Genomic DNA, 19,673 nt, shown 5'->3' on the forward strand with positions numbered 1-19,673 from the left:
GTGCGAGATGGAAAAAAAAAGCAGCTTGACTTAGTTTGAAGCAAAGATGAGATGTTTTAATGGTGTGCTCATCTTAAAATCGTAGATAGAACAAAATGCTTAGCTTTTAGGCTTTCAGCAGGGAAATGTGGGGGACCGGGAAGTGTGGGGCCTATGGTTAAATGCGGCCTGACTCAGACCGTGTCTTTGATCTAACAGTTTGTTATCTGTGTGTGTGAGCTGGAAAAATGCAGGTTTTTGAAGCCAAGATGAGATATTTTCATGTCTTAAAATCATAGATAGAACAAAATGCTTAGCTTTTTATAGGGCCTTTCAGAACTGGCCGGTAAGTATGGGGGGACTGGGAGGTCCGGGGCTGCCGTCCGTCAGGTGCTGCCTCGACCCAGAGGCGAGGCAGTCCCTTGAGGACGCAGGGTACGGAACATCCTCGGGTCGGTGCTGGGACGACTTGGGGCTGGTCTGAACCGGTCAGGACAGACCCCAGGGCCTGTCTGGGCTTGTGCCGGAGAAAGGGCGGGGGCCGAGGCATCCCCCGGGCATGTCTGAGCTGATCAGGACAGGCCCCGGGCATGCCCGAGCTTGTCGAGGTAAAGGCTGTAACATGCCCGGGCTTGTCTTTCGGGAGAGGGGGGCGGTGGGGATTTCAAGGAGGGGGTAGACATCCATCAAACTGCCCTTGACAGTTTCCTGGGCAGGCAGGTGGGGGTGGGTGGGAGGGGTTCAAACAGGGGGCAGACATCCATCACACGGTCCGTTGACAGTTTATTTCGCCTGGCAGGTGCAATCCGAGTTCAAACAGCGGTCAGGCCTCCGTCAAACGGACCCTTGACAGTTTATGGAACCAATCAGGGGCCAGGGAGGGTTCAAGGAGGAGTCGGGAGGGACGGGAGGCCTTACACCAATCCGACGCCGGGGGGCGGAACCAACGGGGCGGAGAGAGGTCACGTGGAGGGGCGGGGGAATTCGACGTGACGTCATCAGGATGCGACGGGGCGGGACTTCCGGTCTTGCGTCAGCGGGGCGGGGCTTAAAAGTCATTAATCATTATGATTGACAGCTCTAATTGCGATTTTGACAGTAGCCGCCTGCCTATAACTACTACTCGTGCCATTGACAGAAGGTTTGCTGTGTCTCCCAGCACAGTCTCAAGGGCATGGAGGAGATTCTAGGAGACCGGCTGTTACTCTAGGAGAGCTGGACAGGGGGGCTGTAGAAGGTCCTTAACTCAACAGCAGGTATCTGCTCATTTGGGCATAGAGGAACAAGATGGGCACTGCCAGAGCCTACAAAATGACCTCCAGCAGGCAGGCCACTGGTGTAAATGTCTCTGAGCAAACAATCAGAAACAGACTTCATGAGGGTGGCCTGAGGGCCCGACATCCTCTAGTGGGTACGGTGGAGCTCAATTGGCATTTGCCATTGAATACCAGAATTGGCAGGTCCACCACTGACGGGCACCCTGTGGTTTTCACAGATGAGAGCAGGTTCACCCTGAGCACATGTAAAAGATGTGAAAGGGTCCGGAGAAGCCATGGAGAACGTTATGCTGCCTGTAACATCACTCAGCATGAGCAGTTTGGTGGGGGGTCAATGATGATCTGAGGAGGCATATGAATGGAGGGACGCACAGACCTCTACAGGCTAGACAACAGCACCTTGACTGCCATTAGATATGTAATCCTTAGACCCATTGTCAGACCCCATGTTGGTGAAATGGGACCTGGGTTCCTCCTGGTGTATGACAATGCCCGGCCTCATGTGGCGAGTGGATGAAGGAATTGATACCATTGACTGTCCCTCACGCTCACTCACCTGACCTCAATCCAATAGGACACCTCTGGGTGGGACAATTATGTTTCAGTCCATCCAAGGACTCAGACTATCCAGGAGCTCAGTGATGCCCTGGCCCAGATCTGGGAGGAGATCCCCCAGGACACCATCTGTCATCTCATTAAAATTAGCATACAAACTATTGGGTACAATTTGGAGTTGCTGCAATGAAATTTTGGCCAAATGGACTCGCTTGCCTGCCTGCCGCATCATTTTTTCCTTTTGATTTTCGGGGTGTCTTTGAATTCAGCCCTCTGAAGGTTGATCATTTCATATCCATCCTTTCATTCCTCACACATCACCATATCAGTCCATAGCAGTACAGATAACCAGCAGGATTTTTTTTTCCATTGTGTATTTTCAAAGTGTTCCTCTAATTTTGTTTCACTGTAAGTTTTGTGATTATTATGTTAAGAATAAAAATGAAGTTACCTAGTTGTTTGTGGAGGAGCCAAACATGAAGCAACTGATCTGGGGGAGAAAAAGAGAAAGAGAAGAACAATGTAAGCTGATTTTGATCTGATTGTAGTTGTGGTATGCCACCGCTGACACCAATAGCTCTTCATCTTTCTAGTCACACTTTGTAATAACTGTTGTTAACAAACCCTTACAACAACAACATTCACATTTCTCTATAGCACATGTTCAAGGACAAGATGTATCTCAACGTGCTTAAGGAAATGTCAAAGAAATATTTACAAGAAAGGAAAAACAAATTAAATCAGGTAAGTACAGTATAATGATGAATAAGTAACAAAAGTATAGGCTTACAAAACACAGATATACACAACTAGTAGAACACACTTTCACCTTTGGATAGAGTACTGCAACAAGATTATACCTTATGAATAAATTTTCTGTAAAGAAGTGAAGAAATTATACAATATTATATAATATTGGTTAGTCCAGCATAGAAATCTGTTAGGAGTCGGGAACTTTCAACAATATTTTCTCCTTCTTCCTCAGCTTGTTACAGAGAATAATCTAGACTCCCTCTTTGGGTTAAACACTCACAGTAGAAGAAATCTGTAATTTGTACACATCCTCTGAGCTGTCATTTTGTTTTCTAACGGGCGCTGCAGTTTTGGAGACTTTTTGTCAACACATATTGTAGCATGGATGCGGTTTAGGGAATTTGTGCATCAGATGCATCAGGGTCAACTCAGAGATATGCGGGTGGATGAACCTGTGGTGTCTTGGATGATGGACTATCAGTTGAGCAGAACCGCAGTTTGTGACACTCCGGGACTGTGTGAGCAACACCAGAGCACCACAAGGCACAGGCCTGTCTGATTGTCTCATCACTCTGTACACAGAAGGGTCAGGTCACCTGAAGAAGTTCTCCGTGTTTCTGCACTATAATGGAGTGTGTTGATCAGGTGGATGAGAAAGGAGAAATGTGTGAATGGCAGTTCAATCAAAACAAAGAAGAATATATTCAATAAATAATAAAGCAACACGCAATTAAACAAATGACATGTGCGCAGAAAGCCACCCAAACCTCTGACGGCGATAATAACTATTTAACTAAACACAGATAGAGTTCGGTTTTGTAGATGCAGACAACGGTGGCATAGTTATGAAATGAACTCCCCTTTGACCAGCCTCCCGAAAGTTCTGGAAAGTTTTGTCCTACCGTGATGCCGATGTAAGTGAAGATTTGTAGAAGTTGGGAAAGATCTCCAGATGAAGAATATTTTCCAACAAAGATGAAATCGCACAGACAGGCGGGCACAGGACCAGAACATAAATCCAGAGAAAACCGTAATCGATGAGTGTAAATGCAATCGAATTTTGGAGTGAAGTGTTTAAACAAAAAGGCGCCAGACAATTGCAGTCCTGCTGGTTTCATATGGTAGTGCTTCATCTTGTTTCACCCAGCAGCCCTCGCAGCAATCTGCAAAGCTACACAATGGCCCAGTACCACTGGGGCTGCTGGGATTTGGAGTCCATTTAAGTAGCACTGCTACAACATCGTCTGCTGTTTTTGCCATTAGATCAAAGAACAAATAATTTCCATTGAATAATTGATGACAGACCCTCAAATAGGCAGATCAATGAACCATAAACCCACATTTCGCAAGGGATGACTGTATAAAGAAAAACAAGGCACTTACTTATGCAGTCATACTGCTGGTTCATATCTACAAAAGAAATGAAACATAAGATGTGAATGGTGACCAATAAGACATCAGCATTACATTAATCCAACCCTGAATTATCAAGCCTATTTAGGGGAACTGGGGCATGAAGCTCTGCTTTGCCACCAGGTTGACTCAGTTGATCGAGCTGCCCTGTGGGACATGCTGAGATTTCGTGGGGTTTCCCCCCAATGTTGCTGGATATCATTGTTCTGTGAGTGCAGTGCAATGTGGAGGCAGAACCTCTGCCTTCTTCCCAGTTGATTCTGCAGTTCGTCAGGTGTCTACTGTTGCTCCCACTCTGTTCAATGCTTGCATGGACTGGGTGGTGGGCAGTGTCGTGGGGTCCGGCGGCTGTGGGGCATCTGTTAGTGAAGAAAGATTCACTGATCTTGACTTTGATGACGATGCTGTGATCTTTGCAGAGTCAGTGGAGGCTCTGATCAGGGGTCTTCAGAGACTGAGCAAGAAGTCTGAGTGTCTGGGCTTGCAAGTGTATTGATAAAAAGCAAAGAGCAGGCCTTTAGTGACCTCTTGGGCACGGCCATCAGCAGTAAGTGTGTCTGCATAGAGAGTGTCGACCTCATCATCGAGAGGTTTACTTAACTCAGTAGTGACATTCATGTCTCTGGTGACTCTTTCTATGAAGTCAGTAGATGGATTGGGAGAGCATGGGGGGTCATGAGGTCACTGGAAGGGGGTGTGTGGCGTTCCTGATATCTCAGCAAAAGGATGAAGGTCCAAGTCTTTAGAGTTCTGGTGCTTCCTGTTTGTGAGACATGGTCGCTATCCAGTGACCTGAGATGAAGACTGGACTCCTTCAGTCCTGTGTCGCTTTAGAGAATCCTTGGGTACCATTGGTTTGACTTTGTGTTGCTCACGGAATGAAGCACATGACCTGCATTGTGAGGGAGTGTCAGTTACGGCACTACGGCCATGTGGCGCGATTACCTGAGGGTTATCCGGCTTGGAGGATCCTCATTGTTGAGGACCTGAGCAGCTGGATCAGGCCAAGAGGATACCCACAGAACACCTGGCTGTGACAGATAGATGGTTATTCGCAGAGGACGAGACTGGACCGCATGTCTGCCTAGGGGGATGCCAACTAGGATCCCAAGCTGCTTCGTCTTGTGGGTGCTTTACTCATCATTCAGTACACCACAAATTATAAATATAACAGCAGGACATATATTATATTTTACATTTCATGTCTATCTATCATGCGGTGGGCATGGCTGGCGCCCTCCCCGGGGCTTGTTTCTTGCCTTGCACCCTGTGTTGGCTGGGATTGGCTCCAGCAGACTCCCGTGACCCTTTAGCTATATATGATATAGTGGGTTGGATATCTATCTATCTATCTATCTATCTATCTATCTATCTATCTGTCTATCTATCTATCTATGTTATAGTACATTTCAAGTCTATCTATCTATCTATCTATCTATCTATCTACAAAACAAGTGAATATTCCAAAGATCAAAGCAGACTGTCTGCACCTCCTCTTTCCTGGCTTTAAATAACCAGTGGGAGGGCTCTGGAGTGGTGATGTCAGGTTGGCCCCGCCCCACGGGTGGCTCCCCCCACAAAACACAAGGAGCAGCCATACAAAACTGCATAATAATAATAATAATAATAATAGTAATAATTCTTTCTATTTATATAGCGCTTTTCTCACTACTCAAAGCGCTCAGCAATTGCAGGTTAAGGGCCTTGCTCAAGGGCCCAACTGAGCAGAGTCCCTTTTTTTGGCATTTTACAGGATTCAAACTGGCAGCCTTCCAATTGCCAGTACAGATCCCTAGCCTCAGAGCCACCACTCCGCAAATAAAAGCAACTGTAAACACAAAAATATATAACTAACATAACTAAAATTCATATTTAACAACAACAGTAAGAAAGAATAAATTACACATAAACCCAAGTTAATACAGTAAATAAAGGATTAGCTGTGCGCATGCTATGCAAATACATTGGTCAAATGACATATTATGTCTTCAATCAGCCTTTGGCAATAAGTATTAATAGGTTATTAGTTCACCAAAGCACTAGAGGGCAGTATGGGGTCCTTCTTACCTGGTGGGGAGGACAGCGTATCTGGGGTCACATATCTGTTTTAGTTGTAGTGCAAGTGTGCAGGACCATCTATTGTCACCAGAGGGAGTTTTTAGCACACAGCAGTTGAAATTCTGGACAGGACTTACTAGGGTGCGTTAGCATGGAGTTATTGGCCTGGGCCTAAAAGATGACAGTGCCATGAGCCCTGGTCCATTCCCAGGTGGGCCTTAAGGCTACGAAATGTGACACTAGTTATCTAGGAGGTGACACCAGCCTAATAAAAGGGAGAACAAGGCTGCATTTGGCTTTGATTCTGTACTGTGAAATAAATGAAATTTGGGGATGGAACAGTTGTTCACTGAGTCTCCATTTTCTTTCTTTCTTGAATGGACAAACGCCATCAAGAGGAAGGATGGTGTCACTTTCGCTCTGCCCCATTCCTGCCAGTGTCGATTAAACTATACGTCTGGCATCATTTGACCAGTAGATGCCAGGCAGGCTGGACTATGCTGCTCTGACGGTGTGATGTACTTGGTATGACATTTTCAGGGCTACGTCTTTGTCCCTGGCATCGCTTTGTACTATTAGCAGAACAGCACTTTTCAATAAATGTAGTCTCCTGTCTGGAGCCCCCAACTCTTTCTTTGACTAAATATCCTAAATGAAAATTTCAAAGTGCACATTACCTTCCATTCTTTTCCATTGTGTTATCAGAAGGAGAGTCACTGTGACAAGAACAACAAGCTGTAAAATGACCACCACCATCCATCTATTGATTCCTGGTGATAAACCTACAAAATAACAGAAACGCGTGAGGATTCTGAGGCTTAGATTATATTGAATTTGAAAGAATTGTATTTGTCCCCAGAGGGAAGTTTGGCTTTTAACAGAAACTCCTTAAATAAATAAATAAATAAATATATATGTTATGGCCAAGGCCCGAAATCGGCTAAAGTGGGAAGTGTCCGGCCAAATCACTGTAAATTGACCGGCCAATGTCCGATCTTTCCTTGATTTCAGGATTTGGCCAGCCAGTTTGCGAAATAGCATGGATCTATCGATCTATTATATTGTACATTTCATATCTATCTATCTATCTATCTATCTATTATATAGTGCCTTTCACATCTATCTATCTATCTATCTATCTATCTATCTATCTATCTATCTATCTATCTATCTATCTATCTATAGCACCTTTCTATCTATCTATCTATCTATCTATCTATCTATCTATCTATCTATTTATCTATCTATTTATCTATTATATAGTGCCTTTCACATCTATCTATCTATGTATCTATCTATTATATAGTGCCTTTCACATCTATCTATCTATCTATCTATCTATAGCACCTTTCTATCTATCTATCTATCTATCTATCTATCTATCTATCTATCTATCTATCTATTATATAGTGCCTTTCACATCTATCTATCTATCTATTATATTGTACATTTCATATCTATCTATCTATCTATCTATCTATCTATCTATCTATCTATCTATCTATCTATCTATCTATTTAGCTGAAATCGGCCAAAGTGGGATGTGTCTGGCCAAATTGGGAGATGGCCAATGTCACTGTAAATTGACCGGCCAATGTCCGATCTTTCCTTGATTTTGGGATTTGGCCATCCAGTTTGTGAAATAGCATGGGGCGATCGGCCAAAGTCGGAAGAAACAAGGCATGAGCAGATTTTGGTGGGTCTGTATAATTTCATACTTTATACAGTCTCTTTACTTTATGAATATCCATCTTCACTTGTTACAACAAGATGAACTTTTATGACACTTCGAATTGCACAACAGTTTCTTATTTCTACATTTGCAGCGATTTGTTGCGCACACAGTATTGTAATTGCATCGAATGTAGCCTTGGCCTCTTCTGAAAATCAGCAGACAAACTGAATATAATCGTCACAGCGTGGCACTTTCCTTGTTACCACGTGCATGCCACCGTCACGCCAGAAGCAAAAGATGTGCCGCCTACTGGACAGTCTTACATCAGCACGTCGAATTTTGGCCAGGGATTTCCTGCCACTTCGCAAAATGGCCGGCCAAAGTAGTATATACATGGGGTCCTTGGCCTACAACGTCTTGACATACAACGTTTTGAGTTTACAACGCACACTCCCATAAAACTTTAAAAAATTGAGACGTGAGTGTTTCGGCTTACGCCGTTAGCGTCGTACTTACAGACTATGGGGGCGAAGTAGTTTGGTTGCACACGGAGGAAGTGTTCTGTTTGTGTTGCTTTGTTTGGTGACTTTTTGGCTCTTATCATGGCTCCTAAACGAAAGTCAGAGTCTTCAGATGCTAGTGCTTCGAAGAAGAGGACAGCCATCACGATGGAAGTGAAATCAGACATTGTAAAGAGATCAGAAGGAAGAAAGGTAAGGAATTTTTTTTACACTCATTTTTTGTCATTTTTTCTGTTACTACAGTACGGTATATTTATGTCCTTTTCCTTTTTCTGTGGCTTAGTTGTGTTTTTATGTTCTAGATTATGATTTTGCAAATGTGTTAGGATAGGTAAGTGACTTAGGCTAGGGTGTGTTTCGACCTACACTAAAATTCGGGTTACATCGCTGTTGTAGGAACAGAATTGTGTCGTGACCTGAGGACCCCGTGTACACTGGTCATTTCTAGTAATTGGACTTTGGCCACACCTCGCACACACAAAACTTTGTGTTTTGTCCGGAACATATGCATAGATAAGAAAATAAATAAATATACACACACGCTATGGTCTTAACACACACCAAAATGATTAAAAAGGATGAAAATTAAAAATAAACAAAAGAAAACTTCTGACTTGGCAGTCCCAGTCCCACTGAGGCACTATAGAGGTGTTGGTATAAAGGACCACCAGTTACATTTCTTGACACGCTTCTGCCAAATGACTCATTGGCTGAATGTCCTCAGTGTCGGCGTGTCACACAGAGAATGTGCAGCGTTGTTCATAATGACACTCAGTTTTGTTTTCATTCTCTCCTCCACTACGACCTTCAAGGGGTCCCATAACTGAGCCTGCCCATTAAATTAGCTTGTTGATTTGGTGGGTCTCTCTTGAAGTGACGTTACCAGCCCAGCCCACCACACTGGCCATCACAGAGCTCTACAAGACATGAACGAAGTCACTTCCATTATTTGAGGAACACAGTCTGCTCTGCCCTTTCTTCTCTAGTCCCTCTTTGTTAAGAGACCAGTCCAAACGTCCTGTACAGTCAAGTATGACCATCCTCTCTTGGTGCTCCACCAGAGGCCACGAGTGATTGCAGAAGGGCCAGTGTGCAGACATCACTAAAACATCCAGTCAGTAGTAGTGATGGGTGGGATGAACAAAGTGCAGAAACTTAATTGGTGCGAGCTCAAGGGTTAAAGTCCCATGTTGATGCATTGACGATCGCGTACCTTCAGCATTTTACAACTGTGTGTCCCTGTGCAGGCCTGTGCTTGTCAACTACGCATGCATTAGACCAGAACATGTGCGCTCATTGGAGGAACGGCCGTGTGAAGTGTTGCTAGCTGCACCCACACAATCCAACATTAAACACACACAGAGATAACTACATGACTGCAGATTCATTGGGAATCAACAAAACCCTGGGCCAAGATGAAAGGTTCTGCATGCAGAAATGGAAGATCGATATGTAAAGGCAAAGAAGAAACTCTGAGGGAAAACATCAGGAGATTAGGACAATCATGTAGAGCATCCTCACTCACTGTAGATGCTGAGTTCTGAAGGCCAAGCTGGTTTTGGAGCCGAACTCCTCATCATGCAGGAGAACACGCTGACCTCCTGCTCCACAGGAATGATGCTGCTTACACGGAGGAGACCCTCGCTGTCCCGTTCGGTGTGCATCTTGGAGAGGGATGTCACATCTCTTCCATTCTTGTCCCTCCAGACCACTTCTGGTTGAGGGTTCCACTTTTCGGAGTTACATTCCAGCAGTGTCTGATGGTCTTGTGTGGAGCTGACGGAAATGGAGGGCTGAATCCCCAAAACTATCAAGAAACAGACAAGAGGCGATGAGGAGTTAGAAATATTAAGATTCAAATCCTAAAAGCCGTCTCAGTTACTTACTCACTCCTGGTTGGTCCGTCCTCTCTTCCACTCTACCAGTCAATAAGAGGCTCTCAACTGGCCCACTGCGGTCATGCGTGCTCTGCAGTGGAATGGCCTCCCATGGCTTCAACCATGGGAATTTAGTTTTTGGATTGGTTTTAATAAAGGCACTTGACACTTTTGTGCACCTACCCCATGTGTGTCCTCATTTGCCCGGCTCACCTCGGTTCATAATTATCAATGTCAATGTCAATTTATTTATATAGCGCAATTAAAACAACATAGTAGTGCTGTGGCCAAAGTGCTTTACAATAATAGAATAAAAGAACAACAAACAAGTGACATAAATAACATAAACAGAAATAAAAGAACATAAAATAAGATACATAATAAATAGAAGTAATGTTATATAATCACAAAGGGGAAACCATCAGTATTACTGAAGGTCACGAAATACAAGTGAATAGAAATGAGTCTTTAATCTCGTTTTGAATTGTAGACGACTCCTTTATGTGACGAGGTAAAGAGTCCCACAGGCAAGGCTGCCAAAGTCCTGTCTGTCCTCCTTAGTTTGACACTCGGTACGACGGACAACAAGAGACAACTGGCCAGAAGATCTAAGCACTCTAGATGGCTGGTGTAAAGCACACAATTCAGATAAATACGCAGGAGCAAGTCCATGTAAAGATTTAAAAACTAGCAACAAGAGTTTAAAATCAATTAGAAAACTGACAGGCAGCCAGTGTAAAGAAGCTAATACTGGAGAAACAGAATCAGACTTTCTAGCCCCAACCAGAAAGCGAGCGACAGCATTCTGGACCAACTGTAACCTGTGAATCAGAGATTTGCTAATCCCAGAATACAGCGAGTTGCAGTAATCAAGGCGAGAGAAGATAAAAGCAGGAGTAGCTTTCTCAAGATCCCTAGAAGATTAAAAAGGCTTGATCTTACCTAATAGACGAAGCTGGAAAAAGCAACTCTTGAATACAGAATTAATCTGTTTCTCAAAAGAGAGGTTACTGTCAAAGATAACACAAAGATTGTGGACTTGAGGTTTGGAAAAGACAGAGAAAGAGCCGAGAAGACCAAGACTAATTTGAGCTTTAGCTGATGGACTCACTATTAGCACCTCCGTTTTATTTTGATTCAGATCAAGAAAATTATTAGCCATCCAGGATCTCAGTTCATAAAGACAGTTGTGCAGTTGATTTATTGCAGAGTTGCAGACGGGAATATAAACCTGAGTATCATCAGCATAGCAGTGAAAAGAAATGTTACATTTCCTAAAAAGAGCTCCAATAGGGTGAAGGTATATAGAGAATAAAATAGGACCCAAAATGGATCACCACATTTAAGAGGAGCAGTAGACGAAAAAGAGGAATTTAAAGTCACTGAAAAGTGTCTACCAGTTAAATATGACCTGAACCAGTTAAGAGCGGCCCCTTTAAGCCCAACGTTGATGTTCAAGGCACAACAGTAATATTTCATGGTCAATAGTGTCAAAGGCAGCGGACAGGTCAAGGAGGACAAGGACTGCCGCATCACCTGAGTCTGTAATAAGAGAGATGTCGTTGAACACTTTCAGGAGTGCCATTTCAACACTGTGATAACGCCTAAAGCCAAATTGGTAAATCTCAAATAAATTATTGGAGTTAAGGTGATCAACTAATTGATTATGAATAATTCTTTCTAGAATTTTAGCCAGAAATGGCAGTTGGGAAATTGGACGAAAACTGGCTAAAACTCCAGGATCTAATGCCTTTTTTAGACGGGGACGGACTGCAGGATTTTTAAAAAATGAGGGCACAACACCCGGACTAATAGAATCATAAATAATGGCTAGTAAAGAATGGGCCCAACAGATCAAAGGCTTCTACTAAAAGGCATGGTGGTACAATATCGAGGGGGCTGGCAGCTGGTTTAAGAGTGTCAATAGTTCTTTTTAGCTGTGAAAGTGAGACGTGATCAAAGGATTCTAAGACAATGTCATGATTAACAGTAGGAAGTTTATAGTCAGTTTGAACAGTGCCACGGCGGATAGTATCGATTTTGCTGACAAAGAATGATAGAAACTGCTCACATGAATGAACAGTGCTATTTAATCCATTTGCAGAGTGAAGGCGAATGGCCGCATTCATTGAATTAAATAAGACCCTAGGATTCTTTGAATGACGGGATACTAAATCGGCAAAGAAGTCTTGTTTAGTTTTCTTAACTTCAGCCTGGAAATTGAAAAGAGAAGTCCTAAAAATCTGTTTAGAGACAATCAGTCCATCTTTTTTCCAACGCCGTTCAGCAGTTCGACAGGCGCGGCGCAGTGATCGTGTAGTTTCATTTAGCCAGGGAGCAGGTCTTCCCTTATTACTGCGTTTCTTGGGTGGAGCAATTGAGTCTAAAACCATTTTACAGGAAGAATTAAATTTTATGACAGAATCATCGATACCATTATTTTGGTCCTGCACGTAAAGACTGGAGACAATGGTTTTAAAATCGGATATAATAGAAGAATTTAAAAAGCGCGAATAGCGTGGGGGACAGCTATTAGTCGGGACATCAACAGTAATATTCAGATCCATCATTATAGAGAAATGATCAGTGAAAGAAACATCACATAAATCAATAATATTCACTGAAATATCACGAGTACGAATGAGATGAAGGGTGTGACGGTGAGAGTGAGTTGGCGTATTAATATGCTGGATAAAGTCGAATGAATCCAATAGTGATAAAAAGTCATTGACCAAAGGTTTTGATTTACAACAAATGTGAATGTTGAACTCACCAACAATAAATACTTTGTCATGGGAGAGGTTGATATCAGCCAGGAGATCAGAGAATTCAGAAATTAAAGTATTATTAATTACAGGAGGTCTATAAACCACGTCAAACAACAGAGAAGGGGAGCTGCACACTACGAAAAGTTGAAGTTCAAAGCTGCTAAACGGACCCCTTGTAAGGCTCCAACACAAGAACATACTTTTAAAAACAGTGGCAATAAGACGAGTCAAACGAGGAGAGTTTAAAAATGAATAACCTGATGGTACCAAGTCAGTAAAACATGAAGAGTCACCATTTAAAATCCAAGTCTCAGTGATGAAGAAGAAATCCAGATTATTTGAGGTAATAAAGTCTTACAGAATAAACGTTTTATTAGACACTGATCTTACGTTCAAGAGAGCAGCCTTGCTAGAAGTAGAAGAGCTCGTTGCAGGACAAGCACGAGTAGACAAGAGTACAAGGTGAAGAGAGAGGTGGCGAAGGCTAAAGAAAAGGCGTAGGATGAGTAGTATGAGAGGCTGGACACTAAGCTAAGAATGGAGAAAAGGACCAGTGGGCTACAGAGAGGGGCTGAGCTGGGAAAGATGTGCAGCAGGTTAGGGTGATAAAGGATAAAGATGGAAACAAACTCACAAGTGAGGAGAGTGTGTTTAGCAGATGGAAAGAGTACTTTGAGAGGCAGATGAATGAAGAGAACAAGAGAGAGAAGAGGTTGGATGATGTTGAGATAATGAATCAAGAAGTGCAATGGATTAGCAAGGAGGAAGTAAGGACAACGATGAAGAGGATGAAAAATGGAAAGGCTGTTGGTCCAGATGACATACCTGTGGAATCACGGAGGTGGTTAGGAGAGATGGCAGTTGAGTTTCTAACCAGATTGTTTAATGGAATCTTGGAAAGTGAGAGGATGATGAGGAGTGGAGAAGAAGTGTACTGGTGGGCTGATATTTAAGAATAAGGGGGATGTGCAGGACTGCAGTAACTACAGGGGGATAAAATTGATGAGTCACAGCATGAAGTTATGGGAAAGAGTATTGGAAGTTCGGTTAAGAAGTGAGGTGATGATTAGTGAGCAGCAGTGTGGTGTCATGACAGGAAAGAGCACCACAGATGTGATGTTCGCTCTGAGGGTGTTGATGGAGAAGTTCAGAGAAGAACAGAAGGAGTTGCATTGCGTCTTTGTGGACCTGGAGAAAGCAAATGACAGGGTGAGGAGAGAGGAGTTGTGGTATTGTATGAGGAAGTCGGGAGTGGCAGAGAGGTACGTAAGAGTTGTACAGGATATGTACGAGGGAAGTGTGACCGTGGTGAGGTCTGCAGTAGGAGTGATGGAGGTGGGATTACATCAGGGATCGGCTCTGAGCCCTTTCTTATTTGCAATGGTGATGGACAGGTTGACAGATGAGATTAGACAGGAGTCCTCGTGGACTGTGATGTTTGCTGATGACATTGTGATCTGTAGTGATAGTAGGGAGCAGGTTGAGGAGACCCTTCAGAGGTGGAGATCTGCTCTAGAGAGGAGAGGAATGAAGGTCAGTAGGACCACCAAGACAGAATACATGTGTGTGAATGAGAGGAAGGTCAGTGGAATGGTGAGGATGAGGGAGTAGAGAAGGTGAAGGTGGATGAGTTTAAATACTTGGGATCAACAGTACAGAGTAATGGGGATTGTGGAAAAGAGGTGAAGAAGAGAGTGCAGGCAAAGTGGAGTGGATGGAGAAGAGTATCAGGAGTGATTTGTGACAGACGGGTATCAACAAGAGTCAAAGGGAAGGTCTACAGGACAGTAGTGAGACCAGCTGTGTTATATGGGTTGGAGACGGTGGCACAAGAGACAGAGCTGGAGGTGGCAGAGTTAATAATGTGAAGATCTGCATTGGGTGTGACGAGGATGGACAGGATTAGAAATGAGGACATTAGAGGGTCAGCTCAGGTGGGACAGTTGGGACACAAAGTCAGAGAGGCGAGATTGCGATGGTTTGGACATGTGCAGAGGAGAGGTACTGGGTATACTGGGAGAAGGATGCTAAGGATAGAGCTGCCAGGAAAGAGGAAAAGAGGAAGGCCTAAGAGAAGGTTTATGGATGTGGTGAGAGAGGACATGCAGGTGATGGGGGTGACAGAACAAGATGACAAGGACAGAGAGTTATGGAAGAAGATGATTTGCTGTGGCAACCCCTAACGGGAGCAGCTGAAAGAAGAAGATTAAAACCAAGTAACATTCTGTACAATCAAGTCCAACTTGGCAAAACTAAATTCAATTCAAACCCTACCCATGAGAAAGAGAGGAAGGCCAACAGCCAGGGTAAAACTTTAAAAGTAGAAAAGAGGGAGGAGAATCCTTTTCCCCAAAATAAATGTCATTCTAAAATATTATTAATCAGATCCTTAAAGATTTAAAAGAAAATTTTGAACAGATTCACTAAGAGAGAATTAGATTTTTTTACAGTTTCAAATAGTATATAACTATTACTTTCAGTTCTTCAGTTACTTTCACTTCTTATCACCGAACTTCCTTGTTTTGTACGTTTTCTCATCATTTATTTTACATGTTACCTCACATCAGTGACCTCGTGCTGTACCTGTTTTCATAACAATTATCTCGCCTTGTAAACTTCCTCCCTGGCTACGCCCCATCTGTACAAACCCAGAAAGCTGAGAAGCATATAAACGTGTGCTGACCTTGGACAGTCAGTGTGATGTGAGCCTCCTCAAACCAGGACCCCGAGTCCACGAAGCACTTGTAGAGGCCCTCGTCAGAAACACGGACCCGCTGCAATTTCAGGGACACGTTGCCTTTATTCAGCTCCTCCAGGAAAAGTTGACTTCTTTCCTTGAACCCCTCCATCTGGTTGACGTGCCTGAGTTTGTAATTCTGGTATAAAAGCACCGGAGATGTGAAGTCATCTTTAAGCCACCGGATTTCAAATGCTGTAGCGTTAGTAAGCGGCGAGAGTAGAGCAGGGAGGATCACGTCGTCATCCACAAAAGCCGTAATTAGATCAGAAGCTCCAGAAACTTGAAATCGTTCTGCAAAGAAATCCAGTTGATTATGCTGTGAAATCATTTTAAAAAAACACAATATAGTAAATATAAGCATTTTTTATGGAGATGGTGAATGGTAGGGGGCGCAACTGAACCCACAAGTCCTGGGTTCAAATAAAGATTTTATTATTCACAAATGTCTAGCACAGGCATCTCCTATAGGTTGCACAATCACAATTACAAATAAAATTCCTTCACTTTGTCTTTCTTCTCCCTCCACTCCTCCAGGTGAATTTTGTCCTCAAATGGAAGTGAGGTGACTCCTTTTATATAAGACCCAGGAGTACTTTGGGTGTCAGGGCATAGCCTCAGAGGAGCACTTCCAGGTCGGGCAGAAGCTACACCAAATAGAGGAAGCTTCTTTCATCAGCACCCTCTAGTGGCGCCCTGGGACCCCGACAGGGTCCCATCATACCCTGATACCACAATGTTACAGGTCCCATGTTTTGTTACCCTGCAGGTATCCAAACTGGGAGAATACAACTGGTGGATAAACTCTCCCAATCCATTGACTACACCCCAGCTGCCCTGAATGGGATAGGAATAATTAGCCATCTTGGCAGGGTTACTCCTTCTATTATGGATCAAAATAAGGCAGCACTCTCTAACCCAGTCAGGACACGGATCCTTCCATGCCGTCACTCACAAGGCCCGTACTTTGTTTACTCCTTACGGATCATAGTGTCATAAAAGTTCAATGTCACATACACGGTTACTGGCTACTGTTATGTGACAGCCAGGGTTTGTTCCCTGGCTTATGTTTATTTTCCATTTTGCTATTTGTCCTAAATTTTGAATAATTATTTGTTTTGTTTTTATGTAGTTTCATTATTAAGTACAGTCATGTGCCAACTTATGACTCAATTTTGAACCATCCATCAGGCTGTAAGTCTAATTGGCCACATGTCTGTCACAGAGTGGTCAGGTCATTGCAGTTGAGGCTCTGGGGGTTTGGCGTGGGTCACCGGTATGCGTTACTTTAATTATTGGTGTGGAGTAGCACAAATCTGTGTTTGAGTCTCAGTGACCACACACCGGATCCATGTGAGGGTTGGTGTTGTGGGCCGAACGCACGAGAATTAGTAATCAAAACATACTCTAAAGTCGAACTTGGAAATCATATTAGAGCCTGTGAAATAATAATAACTAGCGACTGGGAGGCCGATCGAATCGGGCTACAAATTCTACGTTTGTGAAATCCATACTTTCTCTGCAAAGAATTATTTGTTTTGTTAAGTCCTTGAAATGATTTTGTTATCATGGCACTGATTTGTGCTTAAAATAGACCTTTTCGGCTGATGTAATGAAGAGCTGCCTATTTAAACGGGGCTGCGAGACATGAACTCAGCTCTTCAGCGCACCTCATTTGATTTGGCAAACAAATTTTCAAAACAAACCGTATTTTACGACTCCAGTTAGAGTCGGAGTAATAATTATGTTGTCGTGGTCATTTTAGATCTGAGATCGGCTAAAATTTAAACAATGACCGTTGTTAATACCCAGCTGTCATTACTCAGTTTGCAAATAGATGTCAGAAGGATGGATGCCAAAACCGAACTACCCAAAAATAGATTTCGACGTACCAAGCAAATGGCGATACTTTCTAAATTACTTACGGTTCCGGAGCTGTCGAAGGGTTTAAGTCAGTCGACGATGTTAGTCCTGGAAAGTACGCCCCACCAAACCAACATTCCAAAAACCAACCGAACTTACTGTTATCTGCTCGAACCAACACCGACTTACTATACTCGGCTGTCAGCGGCGTCACTGAAGCATTCGAACATTCTTAGCCAATCACGCAATACAGCGTCCGCATTTGCTATGTTATGTTCTAACTACAGAGGCAGAGTCCCATTGCAGGGTTCTAACTTGTATTGAGTCGAGGTATTGATGCGAACACCATACATGCGGATAGTGTCAAATTATATATAATAATAATAATAATAATAATAATAATAATAATAATAATAATAATAATAATAAAAGATTTATTACAAAGTGCAAGGCATTTCTATCTTCTTGATGGAAGTAAAAAGTGCGAACCATCTGCATGGATCGGAACAAAAAAGACATGCCAGATGGGTAAGGTGGGACTTCAAAACAATGCTACAGGGCATGGCCAATAAGTACCCTGATGATTAGAACTGTGTGAGTGCCATGATATTTTTCTTTCATCTCATTTCTAGTTTCTGGTAATTTGTTGTTTGTACTGTAGTATCAGTACAGGAAGGAAGACAGTCGAGAGATGGCGAGAGATGGCTACCTCTGCAGCTCCACCACTGCTTCTATGCAGAGTGTTCCATTTGATGGCTGCCAGTGTTGCCAGCAGTATGTGATAAACATGTTGTATGGCCCTGGCAGCCTGTAGTGGCTGGTATGGCCAATTTCTACAACATGATTACCCTATCGTCTTCCTATGGCCTTCGGCTGTAAGTATGATTGGCTTCAAATCGGACAGCCATAAATCGACACATGACTGTTTTTAGGTATTCTGTATTTACATTGTTTGAATCTATTTCTTGTGTTCTGTGGGTGGAACCCCAAGAGGCAGAGCCACCATGACATCGCTCCTGAAGAAAAACCCACCACCTTTATATTCAGGTGGAAGTAATCCTGTAGACCATCACTGGTGTTTTGTGGCATTGTATATCTTCTTCTTTGTTCGGCTGCTCCCATTTAAGGGTCACCACAGCAGATCATCCGTCTCCATCTCTCCCTGTCTTTCACATCATTTTCTCCCACACCAACTACCTTCATGTCCTCCCTCACCACATCCATAAACCTCCTCTTTGGCCTTCCTCTTTTCCTCTTGCCTGGTGGTTCCATCCTCAACATTCTTTTCCCAATGGACTCTTCATCTATCCTCTGCACATGCCCCAACCCAATTTTGGTCATTGTAATTCATATTTGGAATATTTCTATGACCCCAGCTTGTATTTAGATGATTTTTACTACCCATATTGTTCACACTATTTCTTGGTCTTGATGAAATTACTTTATTGATCACTGGTCTCAAACTTGGGATCATAGCTTGGTGCAAGACATGAACCGCCTGTCCATAATGTGGAAGTCATCTGTAGAACACACTTGGAACAGATCAATTTACTGATATTTATAAACCGTTACTAACCATTGCCTATCCTGTTTCTCTTCTCAGTATCATCATGTGGGACCCATGTTGTTCAGCTTTCTAAGGAAAAGCCACCTCAGATAAAGGAGCATTGGAATCATGGGGCAGGGGGGTCCTTTCATTTGTTTGGCTGGCCCCGCACTGACTCAGCTGTCGCTTAGTCCGATGGCCATGCAAAATCATTTGCCTCCTGTGAACGTCCAATTCAAAAAGGGTTTTCGGGTGATGCCAATGATGTAGTTGGTGAAAAATGAGAAAGTCTTCAAGGCCTGCCATGTTTTGCCTTCTGGTTTTATATGTGCATTGCGTAGAATTACAAACTCAGCTCAACTCAGCTCAGGTTGAACAATTTGAAGACAAAGTCAGAGAGGTGCGATTGTGTTGGTTTGGACATGTGCAGAGATTGAGATGCTGGGTATATTGGAAGAAGGGTGCTAAGGATAGAGCTGCCAGGGAAGAGGAAAAGAGGAAGGGCTGAGAGAAGGTTTATGGATGTGCTGAGAGAGGACATGCAGGTGACGGGTGTGACAGACCAAGATGACGAGGACAGGGAGATATGGAAGAAGATGATCCGCTGTGGCAACTCCTAACAAGTGCAGATGAAAGAAGAAGAAGAAGAAT

General features: G+C 43.3%; 1 protein-coding gene across 3 annotated transcripts in view; it reads right to left on the minus strand.

The window, feature by feature from the left end:
• Positions 1-19,673, minus strand: part of LOC120531901 (butyrophilin subfamily 1 member A1-like) — a 76,398-nt gene that overhangs the window by 41,454 nt on the left and 15,271 nt on the right. The window contains exons 3-7 of one of the 3 annotated variants that reach the window (XM_039757732.1): positions 15,560-15,907; positions 9,757-10,038; positions 6,713-6,817; positions 3,948-3,974; positions 2,263-2,301 (exon numbers count right to left, since the gene is read on the minus strand). In XM_039757732.1, coding sequence (XP_039613666.1) covers positions 2,263-2,301; positions 3,948-3,974; positions 6,713-6,817; positions 9,757-10,038; positions 15,560-15,907 — 801 coding nt within the window. The remainder of the gene's footprint in view (positions 1-2,262; positions 2,302-3,947; positions 3,975-6,712; positions 6,818-9,756; positions 10,039-15,559; positions 15,908-19,673) is intronic. The other 2 variants (XM_039757734.1, XM_039757733.1) reach the window with 2 other exon arrangements.

This window comes from Polypterus senegalus, chromosome 6 (genome assembly GCF_016835505.1).
Source record: "Polypterus senegalus isolate Bchr_013 chromosome 6, ASM1683550v1, whole genome shotgun sequence".
In the NCBI taxonomy this organism is placed as follows: domain Eukaryota; kingdom Metazoa; phylum Chordata; class Cladistia; order Polypteriformes; family Polypteridae; genus Polypterus; species Polypterus senegalus.